Genomic DNA, 17,327 nt, shown 5'->3' with positions numbered 1-17,327 from the left:
ATTTTAATGCACACAGTAACCTTTAACACTTTTAAAAATAGCAGCTCTGTTGGAGTAAAATTCATGGCGTCTGACTCTTGGTTTCAGCTCAGGTCATGATCTCATGGGTCATGAGATCGAGCCCCGAGTGGGGCTCTGCCCTCAGCAAGGAGTCTGCTTGAAGATTCTCTCCCTCCGCCCCTCCTCCCCCACGCTCTCTTTCTCTCTCTCAAATAAATAAATTTTAAAAAAAAAGTATACAATTCAGGGTTTTTTTTGTGTGTGTTTTCACATAGTTGTGCTACCATCACCACAATCAATTTTAGAACATTTTCATCACCCCCAAAATACACCCATGAGCAGTCACGCCTCTCAGCGCCCAGTCCCTGGTAACAGCTAATCTACTTTCTGTTTCCATAGCTTTGCCTACTCTGCACATTTCACATAAATGGAATCATACGATATGTGGTGTTCCAACATGTGAAGTGAACACCTTCTTTCACTCAGCATAATGCTTTTGAGGTTCAACCATCTTATACAGGTACTTCATTCCTGTTTGTTGTGAGAGCATTTTTCATTGTATGGATGTATCACATTTTATTTATTCATTCATTGGGTGATGAACACTTGGAGTGCCTTTAACTTTTGACCACGGTAGTGTAGAAAACTTTTTGCTCTGACCAAGGCTATATACTGTTACAGCAATCTTTGTCAGCCACCCTGCCTTAGCTGGCCTTCTGGGCACAGGTTGCTCTTGGTGGGATAAGAGATGTTAGTAAAATATTCTGTCAGAGCCACGTAAGGGAATCTGCAAGAACGTGTCTGAGAAATGTGCAAGGGAAAGTGGTCAGGGCTGTAACAGCTTCTGTTCAGGCAATAATACAGTGCTGAAGTGTCGCTGAATGCTGTCCATAGAGCAAAACCTGGAAATAATTGACAGGAAATGAATGAAGAAGTTGCTGTATAGTCACATAACTGAATATAACACAACGGAGGAGTTGAAAATATAGATAACCCCGGGAGATGACATACTGTATGATACTCTTTTTATGAAGCTCAAAGACAAGCAAAATTCAACAACATATTGTCTATGCACATACATGTTTGATAACACTAAAAAGAAAGGAGGGAATGATCAGTCATGTGAACTCAATTCAGGATAATTGTTACTATCTTAGGGGAGAGACAGAGCCAGAGGGTTGGAACAGGGTACTGGCTCCACGTAGATAGGTATAACTTACTGTAATGTTCTTGGGCTAGGGATGAGGTCAGAAGAGTTCATTATAAACATATAAATATAAAGGAGAGCTACCCATGGATTGATGATGAGAGTGTCATGAACCAAAGAATATGATAAATGAATACAGGTTACGAGTCCAAATAAGAAATGAGAAAGAAAAATAAATAAACGTAATGCGTGTACATTGTAAAAATTTGGATATACATGTAAAATATGTAGTTATAAAAAAGAAGAAAAGTTTCACTGGTTATTTCTTCAGGTAGAAAAATTACAATTAATATAGTAGTGTTACAGCTTCCCATTCTTTCCCCTATGAATTAAAAAAAGTTTTTTAATGACACTAAAAAATGTCAAATTGATAAAGTCTGTTCTCTACGGGGACTATGGGTCAAGCTACCCACTCCAGCCTCCCACCACCCAGATCTCAGTCGGTGCACAGAGTGACAGCACCGCGGCTGGAGCCCTAACAGCTCCGCCCAGCTTCGCGCATGTTCAGAGAACACGCCTCGGGGGCGTGCCCAGCTCCTCTGGGGGCGTGGCTAAGAGGCGAGGCGGGCCTCAGCCGGCGCTCAGGTAATCTGGGCGGGACTTGGAGGCGCCACACGTCGCGGCGTGATGACGTCAAGAACGCGCCCGGCGTGGCGCTTTCGGCGTGCGCAGCTGCGTTTCGGCGTTTTGGTCCGGTCTCCTGTGCCGAGGGAGAGAGACGTCTTGTGCACTTGGCCGGGATGATACCGGCTTTGGGTACTGCGGGTGAGGAAGAGGAGCAGGCGGAGGAGGACTGTCCTGAATTGGTACCTATTGAGACGAAGCTAAGAGAGGAGGAGGAAAAGTCTGGTCCCGGCGCTAAGATCCCAGTCACAATTATCACCGGGTATTTAGGTAACTAACCATCCCGGTCAGAAAATGCCGTGAACGCTGGTATCCTGGGATTTTGGGGGCTGCCGGTGCCTCTTCACCTTAGGCATCTGGGCCTTCTGGGCGACAGCACATGTCTCTGAGGTAGGGGCTGGGTCACTCGCTCCCCGTTTGGGTGTTTTTCATCTCGGGGCTAAAGGATGCCCAGACCCTTTGCGTTAGATTCACATTTATCGAGGGAGATTGAAAGTTAACCTCGCATTTTGAAACTACTTTCGGGTTTGCATATAGAGGCTTGGACCCGCCCCCCTAATTAGCCCTTTGGCCTCTAACAAGTTGTCTTACCTTTCTGAAGCTCGTCAACCTTACTGGAAAGTGGAAGTAATATCGGTCACCTGGTTGAGTTTGTTTTCTTAACTGCTAAATGGGTCAGGAAACACCTATCTTTATGTTCGTTACCTTTAAAGGGTGTCCTGTCTATAAAATGCCAGACCCACAAGGGGCATTCTTTAGTAGATTACCCCCTTCTCCACGGGCCAGCCTCTTCCAGCTATTCGAGGAGGGGACTTCTATAAACATTTTTTTGTTTGAGGTCTGTTTGCGAAGCACTGTAGGAGAAAGTAAGAATAAAATCTCTACCCTCCCAGACTTTTTCTCAAGTCGAGGACGTTCAGGAATGCACATGGACACTTAAATTCATGGGTGTGTAACCGTGCAGTTTTCCTGAAGGACACTTTGCGGGCTTACACTAGAGGTACTTTCTTGAAAGAATCTGAGAAGTATTTTTTTAAGGCCTTACATTTTGCTAGAAGGGCTAGAATAAATACAGGACCATATTAAAAGTGTGGGGGAAAGTTAAGAAATACAAATAAAGTGAAACGATTTGGGGTCAATAATACCATTTCTAGATGATGCCAGAGACAAGTACAAACTTGGTGCACCTGAGGGCCTTTTACATAAAAATAAGAAATCTCTGGTGTTAACTTTTTTCACTTTGTAGACTGAGTTTATTCTCCTTTTTCTTCTGGACTAATTTTGTAAAGGAATTTATTTTTGGTGTGTCCCCACTGTTATTCAGAGGCTGCTCTAAGAAGTTAAGGAAATTCCTTGTCTGAGACAGTGTAGTTCGGTCTTCTTTGGCCTTTCCCATTTTTCTTATTCCTAGGCCAGTAGAGCATTGGAGGTAATGCTCTGAAGCTTAGGAATGAGAACTTGTGCCAACAACCTTGTTGCTGAATATAGGGGATCTAGTTTCACTGCTTATTCTTGACCTTTTTCTCTTTTTTGAAACATTGTTCTGTCAGCTTCCATCACGTTTTTCTTCTGAAATTTCCACCTACTTCTCTGGCTTTTCTCTTTTAAATTTTCTCCCACCTCTGTCCATCCTTTCAACTTCACACTCTGTTTCTATTTTGATGTCCCACACCTCAAACTCAGCAGATCCAAAACTTCGTATGTTACCTTACCCTCCAATCCTCCTGCTCCTGTGATTCCAACCACTTGGAATATTCTAAAAGTTTTCTAACTAGTCTTGTGTCATTCTTCCCTTTAATATATATATTCTCTGTATTTTAGCCTTAATGATCCTTGTAAATGTCAACTGTGTTACACCCTTCAGTGATTTCCATTTGGTTTGTAGTTCAAATTCCTAAACTTGAATCAAAAGGTCCTATGTGATCTGGCTCTTGACAGTCTTTCTAGCCTTCAAAACTGTGGTCCAGCCGCATTGAACTACTTTTACTTATGAAGGGTACCAAGTATTTTAGCCCCTGGAATACTTTTTTGTTATTCCTCTGCTTAGACCTCCCTTTTAGGTGCTTATATATCTGTCCACTCTATAGTCCTGTGACGTCATTGCCTCGTTATTGGTCTGAATTACCTTTTATCTCCCACTCTCTTAGGCTTTGTAAGCATTGTGAAAGTAGAGACAGTTTGTCTCTGTTTTGTGCACTTTTCACCAAGGCCCAGCCTGAAATCTGGCCCATAGTAGACTTTTGAATGAACCGTGCCTTAAAGTCTTCTGCTTCATAATATGGTTAATTATTAAGTCCTAGTAATTTTATTAGAAGGTCTTTTACATCCACCTTTGCCTTTCCATTTTCACTGCCACTGCCTAGTGCCCTCATGTTCAGGGTCTGTCTCACACTTGGACTGGTTCTAAGAGTTTCCTCATCGCCCTGCCTCCTTAAGCTCTGTCCCTTTCATTCTATACTTCATACTTTTGTGATGTTGAGCTTTTTAAACACCAGCCTTTCATCCTTTCAACAGCCTTTAAAGGAGTATGACTTTAAAATGTGGAAGATATTAATACCCTAATGGTCATTAAATCCCTCCTAGTTACAGGCTAAAAATCTTGTAAATGTACTTCAGAAGTTGCATACAAGCTTACACATAAAAGTTCTTAGCAGACTGTTTGGGAAAATAAAACACTGGAGATAACCCAAATACCCACCAACAGAAAAGTAAATAAATGATATACTCGTACAATTGAACTACACTACTGTGCAGTTTGTTTTTCGTCTTTGAACTTTGATGTGTATAGTTGTTCACAAGATAAATGTTTTTCTTCTACTTGAGCTGAACATACTAGGTTTAACCTGCCACCTACTGGATAAAGTTAGTGTAGCTTTATGAATTTATCTTCCTAGTACTGAATATTCTGTATATTGTTAACATTTTCTACATCTGTTCTCCCTTTTTGTGTGTGTTTTATAGATAGGTAGACAGATACAGTTGACCCTTGAGCAGTGTGGGGGTTAGGGGTGCCAACTTCCTGCACAGTAACTTTGGACTCCCCCAAAACTCAACTAATAGTCTACTGTTGATCAGAAGTTTTACTGGTGATATAAATAGTCGATTAACACATATTTTGTATGTTATATGTATTACATACTGTGTTCTTACAATAAAGTATGCTAGAGAAAAGAAAATGTTATGAAGAAAATCATAAGGGGGAGAAAATACAGTACTGTACTATATTTACAGAAAAAAATCCACATAAAATTGGACCTACAACCCACACAGTTAGTTGTTCGAGGGTCAACTGTATATATACACGTATTTTCTTATAGGTTACTTTAAGTACTGAAGTACTTGAATTTGTGTCTGGTTAATGATGGATGTTGAAATAAAAGATAGGGCTTTATGTGTAAGTTTTAGGGAAGTAAACCATGTATTCTTGGCTAAGAAACATTGTCATCATGTGAAAGTGTCTAAATATTTTAAATAAAGTACACAAGTAATTTAAATAAAGTAAATTTAATTTACTTTACATTTAAATAAATAAAGTATGTGAGTACTTTATTCCCTGGAACTCATTATTTCAATAATTTCTTAATAGAAAATTTAGATGTCTTTACATTAATTATATTATAAATTGTAGAGAAGGCGTATTTTTGCTATATGAGGTTGAAGAAAGCTGTGATCCAAGTTGTAGGCGTATTTGTAAATGTTTATTAGAGTTTAAGTCCACATAAAAGTTTTTTAATAGTTTGTAGAGGATACTTTAATCTTTTCCTCTAGAATCTTCTATACCATAGTTAAATAATATTTTTAAAATAGCACACAAATTTTTAAAAACATTGGGATTCTGTTTTTGTGTGTGTGCCTTTAAAATTAGCCTTGGATGTTGTTATTTAAAACAAATATGTTTTATAGGTGCTGGGAAGACAACACTTCTGAACTATATTTTGACAGAACAACATAGTAAAAGAGTAGCAGTTATTTTAAACGAATTTGGGGAAGGTAAGTAAAGTTCAGTGAATGCCATGCTGTAGGAATTTACAGGATAGCTTATTCCCCTGGCGACCTGATAGTCCATATTTAAAAATGAAAATACAATGTATTATAATGTGAACACGTTGATGCGGATAGTCTTGGGAAAATTAATTCCTTTTCAAGCTTTATTTTGTACAGATTTGAGATACTGAAATTAAATAGGTTTTATAAAATTTTATGTAACTTTGGAATTCACAGCAATAGAATTAAGTTTTTACATGAAATAAATCCAGAAGTAAAAATCTATAAACATACGAGAGAAAGTTCTTTCAGGCACTTTCTATGTACTTTTGTACTGACTATATTGTTCACTTGTAACTTTTGAAAAATTCTTTAAAATGCTTCAGTTTTTACAAGTTTACCGTGTTGGATGTTTATTGTTTGCAAAGCATTTAAAACTGAAGATTTAAAGAAGTTAAACATTGTTTCCATCTCAAGCATTTGCAGTTGTCTGTGGAAATACATGCATTTAAAATTCCATTTTTTTTTGTTTTTAATATTGAACTGTGCTTAAAGAAAATCTATACAGTAGTGTTAGACACAATTCTTTGATTACTTTTAGAAGTTTTTCTTAAGTGTGAATTTTAACTGTAGCCCACTTTTAGCCAAAAAATATGTTTTATGTTGAGCTATTCCTTAAAGCATACTGTTTTCTCAGTTGTAAATGAATAAAGGAGCTAGATTTTATGTACGAGAAGGGAGAACCTGTTAAACTTGATTTCTCATTTTAATAAACTAAAGTGAAAAGTCCTATTAAAATAAAAATACTAAGATTTTTAAAATCATTGTCTTGTACTCCAGCTTCTTATTAACTGATCTGTTGGACACTGATCACATTTATTATTTTTTATTACTATTTTTCTTCATACCTTCTGGATCATTTATATAATTTATATAAGAGATTTATTTGCAATATTTCCTTTGCATTTTATTCATATGCTCTATACCCTGAATTCTGTAGCAGTTGCATTCCGAGCTCTTTATCTTTGCCTAACTGAAATATAATCAAAAAATACATATATGAAAAATTATTCAATTTTCTTTTGTGGCCATTTGCTTTCCTGGATATTTAGAACTCTTCCTTGGCTTTGGTATATTTATTGGAGGAAAAGTAAGATATTTAAAATCATTCTTGTATGATAACAATCTCAGAATTTCACATATATATTATTCTTTCTTAAGCATTGCTAGGACACTTTTGTTTAAAAATTTAATTTTTAAATGAGCACATTGATACCCTAGCCAACAAACTTCCTCACAATGAACTGGGGTTTTTACTCATACCAGGAATATTGAGTAGTCTGTCTGGTTGAAACAAAACAATTTAGAAGAAGAATGAAAAGAAAAAAATAGAGAAGGCAGTCTTTTAAGAGGTTTAAAGCCACATTAAAAACCAATATATTAAGCATACTAGTTGGCAAGAAGTGCTTTTGAAATAGGCACTCTATTAGGATATAGGAGTGGGCAAGTGAGAAGACCAAAGAAGTAGGTATGAGTCATTAATTTTGGATTTGCCTTTTTAGGGACTTAAATCCTCTTTAAAAAATAAAAGCTGAAATAATCTAGAGTAGTATAGTTTAAAACATTGAGGCTGCACAAACAGAATGAAAGAATAAAAGTTATAAAAGGTATTTGTATAAAATGATTTGAAATCGGTATTGATATCCTCATCTTTGTTTTTGGTTGGCTAGTGAACATAATCTAAAGACTGCTTCTTGTTAATTATTCCAGGAAGTGCAGTGGAGAAGTCCTTAGCTGTCAGCCAAAATGGAGAGCTCTATGAAGAATGGCTGGAACTTAGGAACGGTTGCCTCTGCTGTTCAGTAAAGTGAGGAATGTGTTTATTGTGTGCTTGTTGGTTTGTTATAAATGTTTATTGATTATATTTCCAGCTTTGATTTTCTCGTGTAATGTAACTGAATTTACAGTCTGCTTCATTGTATTTTCACACAGAAAATAACTTATTAGGATGTATTTTCTCAGAGTCTTGCTGTCGTATTTATTTTTCTTTCTGCTCTAATGCTTTGGTTCTTTTATTGAGTTTCTTTTTATTGTCTTTGATGTCAGGGTTTAATTAGTAATTTCTGTGGTACATGAAAGTCACATTTCATGTGTAAAAATTATTATTTTACATTGAATGAGTCATTGGTCTTATTTCCAGAGATTCACCTTCTAAAAACAAAAATGACCATCAAAAAGGTGAAAAAGCTCGTGTTGTGTTCCACTAGTGATAGTTGGCTTCCAAGGACAGTGTCTCTTTTTTCCACTAATATACCATAGATCTTAGAAAAGGACCTGACATACCTATTCACTCAAATATTTGTTGAGTAAATTAGGAAAATTAATACCTGTACTGTTGACTTTGTATATTTTAGTGAATTAAATCTTTTCTACATCGTTTACAACTTAGATTTGACTTTGAGTCAAATATATTAACAAAGCTAAAGTCGTGACAGATTTTCTTGAACAACCAAAATGAAATCCAGTAAGTATTTTCTTGCACTGTTGACGTTCTAAGAAAAAAGGGAAATTAAAGTCTGGTACTCTTATGCAGAACAGAATTGAAAAGTAATGATCATGTCCCTTTAGATGTTATAGTAAATCACTGTAATTCATAAATTTTATCATTGTTTTGGATGTTGAATTTTTTCTTTCATACTACTATAAAAATAGCAGATTTTGACTTCAGTTAGGGTTATTAAAGTTTCCTCTGCTTTTAATTTTAATAAAACTAAAGTATTAACTCCTCATGTATCTGATTTATATTACTTATCAGTACATATGCCTGTTTTTCCCCACCGTTGGTAAATATTGATGGATGTTGTGTTAGAAGTTTGGGAATGAGTTAAAGTTTTCACATGCCTAAGGATATTTTTGTCTCAGGTTGCTAAATGTATTTTAAAACGTTTATAATGATCAGTTTAAAATATTCAGGTAATCAGTTGTATTTTATATTTTGGTATTCTCCAGGGACAATGGCCTTAGAGCTATTGAGAATTTGATGCAGAAGAAGGGGAAATTTGATTACATACTTTTAGAGACCACTGGGTTAGCAGATCCTGGTAAGAAATGACATTATTAATAACCAGACTATAGTTCTTAAACATTTTTAAATGTGTTAGAGAAATATGTAAAGTAAGCATTAAACCTGTACTCCAGACTAAACATTTTTTGTTGTTTAAAAACAGGAAAAATACTGGATTGTACTGTTTCTTTTGCAGATAAATCATAATCAGAGTACTTGGTACTTTTAACTTGATAATAGGATTGAAATTCAATTGATTGATTTAAGATTATTGGTAGGAACACAAGTTGTTAAAAGTATGGAAATTTAGGAAAAATAAAGACATTCTACTTCTAAGTTCTATTTCTATATTTGATTGATTATACTCTACAGAGATCTTATTTCTGATTGCTTTCTAATCCAGCTTTCTTAGAGGGTCATTTAAAGATACTTAAGGGTTTTGGACTCTAATCTCAGCATTACTGACTCTTTTTCAGTTAATTATTAGCATTTTGTTTTTTTACTACTGAAGTTGAATTAATTTTATTTGTAAACACTGTTGTTAGCTACACAGTTAAATTAAGGCTACCAGGCCTTTTTTCCTGGTGTGAAATTAATGATTATTCATGAAATTTTTATCTCTGAATAGAATTACATGTAAACTTCTCTATTGAAAGCTACACCAAGTTGAACTGTTTTAACAATCGATTTCTGTTTCCTTCTTACCCAAATATCTTTTAGGTAACACCTTTATTCCTAGTTTGCAGAACATTTAGTGTTCATTGTGTAAGTCTGACCGTACCTTTTTTTTAATTTGAGTTAATGACATTGGGCCATAAAACTACATAAAGGACTATATAGAAGTACTGTTTAGGAATAATTTATTAGGAGTCGTAACTGTTTAAAACAGATATTGAAGTATACTGAAGGTCCAGATGTAATCAGTGGTTATTGTACTTATAAATATTGCATAATAACATTGTCCTCCTGTTTTCAAATTAGTGTTGAGTTGGGCTGTTTTGTTCCTGTAGTAGACCATACTATGTACATTTTCATACATTTCTAGTATATTTGACTGATGATAGGACTTGGACTCTTACATTGATGTTAAATATTTAATCTGGTAAGATGGGAAAATGTATGCCTTCTTTTTGAAATAGCAAATATCAATTTCTTTCATGGTAGTAGCCACTTCTTAGAGAAAAACTCTTGTAACTTTTCTTCAACGTGGGTGAGTTTAATAAAACATGGTTCAGCTTTTCAGAGGGAGAGGAAAAGTTAAAGATCTCAGAGAAAGCTTTTGTACAAATTGTAGGTGTGAACAGGTTAATGTTTCTTGCTTCTGACTTTCTTTAGAATAATGATTTTATTGTTTGGGTAAAAATGGAACATTTGTTATAAAAAAAAATTTACCCAATATCTAAGAAAATGCAAGAAGAAAGTTAAAATAAATCACACTGTATCTCATTACCATGAAATACAAGTAGGTAAATTTTATTGCAGGGGTTTTTCTGTACTATTGCTACTTGCTGAATGACAGCTTCAGTCTCTGAAACTTGGGAAAAATGCAGATTCTTGGGCTCCATCCCTCAGAATCTGTAAGGGTGTGAGCCTAGCAATCTGTTTTAATAATCCCTCCAGGGGATTCTTAGACATTCATAAATTTGGTAAGCAGTGCTCTGTGTGCTTCTGAAAGCTGTATAAACAGACAAATAATTTTACAAAAATGTGATTGTATTCTTTGTGCTATTCTTAGTAATTATTAATTTAGTTTTACTTGAATCTAAAAGAAGAGAACTTGGCGGCAGTTCAAGATGGCAGTTTAGGAACACCCTGAACTATCTCTTTCCATAGACACACCAGATCTACAGCTACTTATGGAATAATTCCTGCTCAGAAAGAACTGAAAACTAGCTGAACAGCTCCTTCTACAACAAGGAATGTAAGGGCCACATTGAAATGGATAAGAGAGTTAGAGATGTGATCCTGCCAAAAACTTTACGCCTGGTGCAGCAACTCAAAGAAGGGAGGGGTTTCACGGGTCTGGAGTCTTTACCTGAGGAGGGATGGGTTTATACCCCACTTTGGGTATGCCAACTCTTGGAACCTGCACTGGAGAGTCAAGGCCCCCTCAAATGGATTTGGAAACCAAAGGAGCTTGTGTACAGTGAACCTGGGGGGCTGTGGGAATCTGAGATACTGCTTTTGAGGGGCTCACACACTAGCACAGTCATCTTGGGACCCAGTGCAAAGGCAGCAGTTTGAGAAGTGACTGAATTATATGTGAAGCAGATTCATTTGCTAATTCTAAAGTGTTTGCTGAAGTAGCTGGGACCAGTAGGGACTTTGGGTCCAGCGGTGCTTGTGAGCACCATTTTTGCACTCTCCTTCCACTTTGCAAGTGCAGTTAGGCACCGTGGACACAGACAGCCTCCCTAAAGCCATGGGCGTGCCCTATCCCCAGCCATCTCCCTGCCTCACTAAAGCCTCGGGTGTATCCTGCCCATAATAGTTCTCCTTCTGCATCCCTGAAGCCATGGATATGTTCCACCCTCAGTACTCTTGAAGCCTTGCTAAAGCCTGTCTTGAGTGCAGTCCACAGAGGGAATGTCTGTTGATCACCTGTCCCTGGTGGCCAGAGGGGCTTGAATTTCTGCACCCTATGGGACTATAAAAGGAAGGTAGTTTGGGGAGGGCTACCATACCCAAGGCACTGCATAGACAGCAGGCTGAAACACTATTTGTCTGCCTATGAAAAAGGCCCATCCACTTGTCCTGGAAGGTGCTCTCAAATGTAGGCAGGGGGACACCATCTTTGATCTCTCCTTTGGCCTCAACCCAGCTTGCTGGTATCTCCGAAAAGTTTATGCACTTCTCTGAAGCCCTGATTTTTGCAGCCTGAGTTCAGGAGACATCTCCAGATCTCTTGGGCTGGCAGTCAGCAGGGTTTATAGTTGTGGTGCCACAGGGCTATATATTTGTATACTACAAAAGCTCCTTCCTGTGGATCTGTCTTCCAGTCAGTCTGAAACTAGGTGCTGAGATCACTCCCTTTGGAACACTGGCAGGTCTTAACACACTCTCAACAACTGTGGGATCTATCAAGAATAATTCAGGCTAATTAGATAATCACAAAGTTTCAGAGAGACAACCAAGAGCTAGGGCAAGGTTAAATAATAAAGTTTATCTCCTATACAAGGCCACTCCTTCAAGACTGGGAGAGGTAACTGTTTTGTTTAATAAATAGAGAGTCAAGCAAAATGAAGAGACAGTATTTTCCAAACAAAAGAAGGGGACAAAACCTCAGAAAAAAGATCTTAATGAAGTGGAGATAACAAATCTACCTGATAAAGAGTTCAAGGTAATGGTTATAACGATGTTTACCAGAGTCAGAAGGATGGTTGAACACAGACTTCCACAAACAGATAGAAAATATAAGGAAGTACCAAATGCAAGTCACAGAATTGAAGAATACAGTAACTGAGCCAAAAAATACACTAGAAGGGTTCAGCATCAGAATAAATGAAGCAGAAGAACAGATCAGTGACCTGGAAGACAGGGCAGCGGAACTCAACCAAAGAAAGCAACAACAACAACAACAACAACAAAATTAATGAAGATATCTTAAGGAACCTATGGGACAATGTCAGGTGGAATAACATTCATATTATAGGGATCCCAGAAGGAAAAGAGAATGAAAGAGGCAGAAAACTTCCCTAGCCCAGGGAAGGAAACAGACATCCAGGTCCCAGAAGCACAGAGAGTTCCAAATAAGATGAACTCAAAGACATCCGCATCAAGAGACATTGATTGCAATGTCAAAAATTAAAGAGAGGATCTTAAAAGCAGCAAGAGAAAAACAACTTGTTAAGTACAAGGGAATCGCCAAATCACTATCAGCTGATATTTCAGATGAAGCTTTGCAGGCCAGGAGGGAGTGGCATGATAGATTTGAAGTACTGAAAGGAAAAAACTTCCAACCAAGAATATTCTACCTGCTATGGTTATCATTCAGAATTGGAGGAAAGTTTTCTAGACAAGCAAAAGTTAAAGGAGTTCACCACTAACTGGCCTCATAAGAAATGTTAAAGGGACTTCTTGAAGCTGAAAAGTAAAGATACTAATAACAAGAAAACATGGGAAAGTAAAAATCTCACTCGTAAGGGCAAATATATAGTAAAGGTAGTGAGTTAACCACTTATAAACCTACTGTGAAGGTTAAAAGACAAACGTAGCAAACTTTAGAATAACTACAATAATTAAGAGATACACAAAGTAAGAAGATGTTAAATATAACATGAAAAACAATGTGGAGGGGAGAGCAGAAATGGAGAGTTTTTATAATACATTCAAATTTAAGTTGCTATCAATTTGAAATAGGCTTTTATTTATATATAAGTATATATATGTAAATATATATCAGTATAAATATAAACATAAGCATATGAGTATACAAACATAAGTATATAAATATATGTGTGTGTGTGTGTATATATAAAAGCTGCATATATATATGTATAGGCTGCAAGGGAAGTGAGCAAGAGAAAGAAAGAACAGAGAGGAACTGCAAAAACAGCAAGAAAATAATTAACAAAATGCCAAGAAGTACATACCTATCAATAATTACTTTAAATGTAAATGGACACAATCTCCCATCAAAAGATGGGAATAGAATTAAAAAAAAGACTCATCTATATATTGCCTATAAGAGATTCATTTCAGATCTAATGACACATAACACTGAAAGTGAAGGGATGGAAAAAGATATTCCATGCAAATGTAAATGAAAGAAAGCTGATGTGGCTATACTTACATCAAACGAAATACACTTTAAAACAAAGTCTGTAATAAAAGATAAAGTACATTGTATAATGACAAAGGGTCAATCCAACAAGAGGATATAACATTTGAAAATTTTTACTCACTCAGCAAAGGAATTCCTAAATACATAAAGCAGATATTAAGAGAATTAACGGGAGAAATGGATAGCAATACAGTAATAGTAGAAGACTTTAGTACTCTATTTACATCGATGGATAGGTTATCCAGACAGAAAACCAATAAGAAAATATCAGCCTTAAACAACATATGAGACCAGGTGGACTTAATAGGTATGTGGTTAACCCTTAAACAACATGGGGTTTGACCTGTGTGAGTTCACTTATGTGCAGATATTTTACAGTATAATACTATAAATGTATTTTCTGTTCCTTATGATTTTCTGAATAACATTTTCTCTTTTCTAGTTTATTGTAGGAATACGATGTGTAATACAACCTTCAAAATATGTGTTGATCGACTGTTTATATTATCAGTATGGCTTCTGGTCAGGAGTAGGCTATTAGTAGTTCAGTTTTTAGGGAATCAGAAGTTACATGTGGGGGCTCCTGGGTGGCTCAGTTGGTCAAGCATCTGCCTTTGGCTCAGGTCATGATCCCAAGGTCCTGGGATCAAGCCCCTCATCATGCTCTCTGTGCAGTGGGGAGCCTGCTTCTCCCTCTCCCCCTGCTTGTGCTCTCTCTCTCTTATATGTGGATTTTGGAAGGTCAGTGCCCCAACTCCTACATTGTTCAAGGGTTAATCGTATACAAAGTATATCATCCAAAAGCAGCAGAATACACATTTCTTTTCTGCATATGGAATGTTCTTAGGATAGGTCACATGTTAGACTACAAAGCAAGTCACAATACATTTAAGAAGATTGAAATCATGTCAGATATCTTCTTTAATGATAGTGGTATGAAACAAAGTCAATTACAAAAAACTGGAAAATCATAAATATGTGGAAATTAAATAACATGCAACTATTATAATCAATGGGTCAATGAAGAAATCAGAGGGGAAATAAAAAATACCTTGACACAAATGAAAATGGAAATAAAACAATCCAAAATCTGTAGGATGCAGCAAAAGCAGTTCTAAGAGCAAGGTTCATAAAAAGACAGCTCTACCTAAAGGAACTAGAAGAAGAACAGATGAATCCCATAGTTAGTAGAAGGAAAGAAGTAATAAAGATTCAGAGCAGAAATTAATGACACAGAGACTAAAAAAACAATAGAAAAGGTCAATGAAAGAGCTGGTTATTTGAAAAAGATAAAATCAGAAATAAAAGAAAAATTAACATACCACAGAAATCAAGGATCAAAAGAGACTACTATGATAATGAAATGGGTTAATTCCCAGTAACAGACAATCTCTCAAGACTTCCAGTCTTCCATGAAGAAATAGAAAATCTGGATAGATGCATTACTAGTAAGGAGATTGAATCTGTAAACAAAAACCTCCCAGCGAACAAGTCCAGGACCAGATGTCTTCATTGGGGAATTCTACCAAACATATAAAAAAGATGTAATATCTATTCTTCTCAAACTCTTCCAAAATATTGAAGAGGAGGGAAAGCTTCCAAACTCATTTTATAAGGCCAGCATTACCCTGATAACAAAACCAGAGAAGGACACCACAAAAAAGAGAAAATTACAGGCTTGTATCCCTGATGAACATAGATGTAAAAACCCTCAACAAAATATTAGCAAACTTAATTCAACAATACAGTAAAAGGATCATACACCATTATCAGTGGAATTTAGCCCAAGAATGCAGGGATGGTTTAACATCTGCAAATCAGTGTGATATACCGCATAACAAAATTTAGGTAACAGTCATGTGATCACCTCAATAAATGTAGAAAAAACCTTTGATAAATTCCAGTGTCCATTTATGATAAAAACTCTTAAAGTGGGTATAGAGGGAATACTTACATATAGTAAAGGCCATACATGACAAACTCATACTCAGTGGTATAAAGCTGAAAGCTTTTCCTCTAAGATCAGGAACAAAATAAGGATGCCCACTCTTTCCTGTTTTATTCAAGGAAATCCTACCCACAGCAATGACACAAGAAAAAGAGATAAAAGCATCCAAATTGGAAAGCAAGAAATAAAACTCTCACTATTTCCAGATGACATGATACTATATATAGAAAACCCTAGAGACTCCACCAAAAGAACAATAAATGAACTCAGTCATGTTGCTGTATACAAAATCGGTGTACACTTCCTGTTGTGTTTCTATACACAAATAATGAACTGTCAAAAGATTAAGGAAACAATCCTTGCAAAAAGCCTAACAAAACAATTTGCATCAAAAAGAATACAATACCTAGGAATAAATTTAACCAAGGAGGTGAAAGACCTGTAGATTGGAAACTGTAGGACATTAATGAAAGAAATTAAGTCAGAACTAAATGGAAAATTATTCCATGCTCATGTTTGGAAGAACAGTTTGGAATACTGTTAAAATGTCCATACTACCCAAAGCAAAATATATATTCATTGCCAACTCTATCAGAATTTTATTTGTTTTTATTTTTAAAACATTTTTTTAAAGATTTTATTTATTTGACAGAGCACAAGCAGGGGGAGCAGCAGAGGCAGAGGGAAAAGCAGACTCCCCGCTGAGCAGGGAGCCCGACGTGGGGCTCAATCCCAGGACCCTGGGATTATGACCCAAGCAAAGGCAGACAGTCAACTGACTGAGCCACTCAGGTGCCCCTCTATCAGAATTTTAATGCCATTTTTCACAAAACTAGAACAAATAATTTTTTAAAAGTAATCTCTACACCCAACATGGGGCTTGAATGCACAACCCTGAGATCAAGAGTCACATGCTCAACTGAGTGAGCCAGCCAGGCGCCCCAGAACAAATAATTAATCCTAAGGTTTATGTGGAATCACAGAAGACCCCGAATAGCCAAAGCAGTCTTTTTTTTTTTTTTTTAAGATTTTATTTATTTGGGGGTGCCTGGGTGGCTCAGTTGTTAAGCATCTGCCTTCGGCTCAGGGCGTGATCCCAGGGTGCTGGGATTGAGCCCCACATCGGGCTCCCTGCTCTTCTGGGAGCCTGCTTCTTCCTCTCCCACTCCCCCTGCTTGTGTTCCCTCTCTCACTGGCTGTCTCTCTCTCTCTGTCAAATAAGTAAAATCCTAAAAAAAAAAAAAAAAAGAAAGATTTTACTTATTTGACAGCACAAGCGGGGGGTGGGGACAGCAGGCAGAGGAAGAGGGAGAAGCAGGCTCCCCGCTGAGCAGAGAGCCCGATGTGGGGCTCAGTTCCTGGACCCTGCGTTCATGACCTGAGCCGAAGGCAGACGCTTAACCTCCTGAGACACCCTGGGCCCCCATAGCCAAAGCAGTCTTGAGAAATAAGAGCAAACGGGAGATGTCACTGTTCCAGACTTCAAACTGTACTATGAAGCTGTAGTATGAAACAATATGGTATTGGCATAAAAACAGACACAGATCAATGAAACGGAATAGAGAACTCAGATATAAACCCATGCTTTTCTGGCCAATTAATCTCTGACAAAAGAGGCAAGAATATGCAATGAAGAAAAGATGGTCTCTTCAATAAATATTGATGGGAAAACTGGACTACTATTTTACATGATATACAACAGTTAACTCATAGTGGA

General features: G+C 36.8%; 1 protein-coding gene across 5 annotated transcripts in view; it reads left to right on the top strand.

The window, feature by feature from the left end:
- Nucleotides 1-1,850: 1,850 nt before the first annotated feature.
- The window catches only part of CBWD1 (COBW domain containing 1), a 51,180-nt gene continuing 35,703 nt past the window's right edge, over nucleotides 1,851-17,327 (top strand). For 2 of the 5 annotated variants that reach the window (XM_040620280.1, XM_008690933.2), the window contains exons 1-4: nucleotides 1,851-2,101; nucleotides 5,735-5,821; nucleotides 7,586-7,682; nucleotides 8,825-8,916. In XM_040620280.1, the coding sequence (XP_040476214.1) occupies nucleotides 1,948-2,101; nucleotides 5,735-5,821; nucleotides 7,586-7,682; nucleotides 8,825-8,916 (430 nt within the window). In that variant the 5' untranslated portion in view covers nucleotides 1,851-1,947. Of the gene's footprint in view, nucleotides 2,222-5,734; nucleotides 5,822-7,585; nucleotides 7,683-8,824; nucleotides 8,917-9,599; nucleotides 9,645-17,327 lie in introns of those variants that run through there. The other 3 variants (XM_040620282.1, XM_040620281.1, XM_040620283.1) reach the window with 3 other exon arrangements.

Source organism: Ursus maritimus, unplaced genomic scaffold, assembly GCF_017311325.1.
Source record: "Ursus maritimus isolate PB19 unplaced genomic scaffold, ASM1731132v1 scaffold_34, whole genome shotgun sequence".
Taxonomy (NCBI): Eukaryota; Metazoa; Chordata; class Mammalia; order Carnivora; family Ursidae; genus Ursus; species Ursus maritimus.
This window is presented reverse-complemented; position numbering and strand designations above follow the sequence as displayed.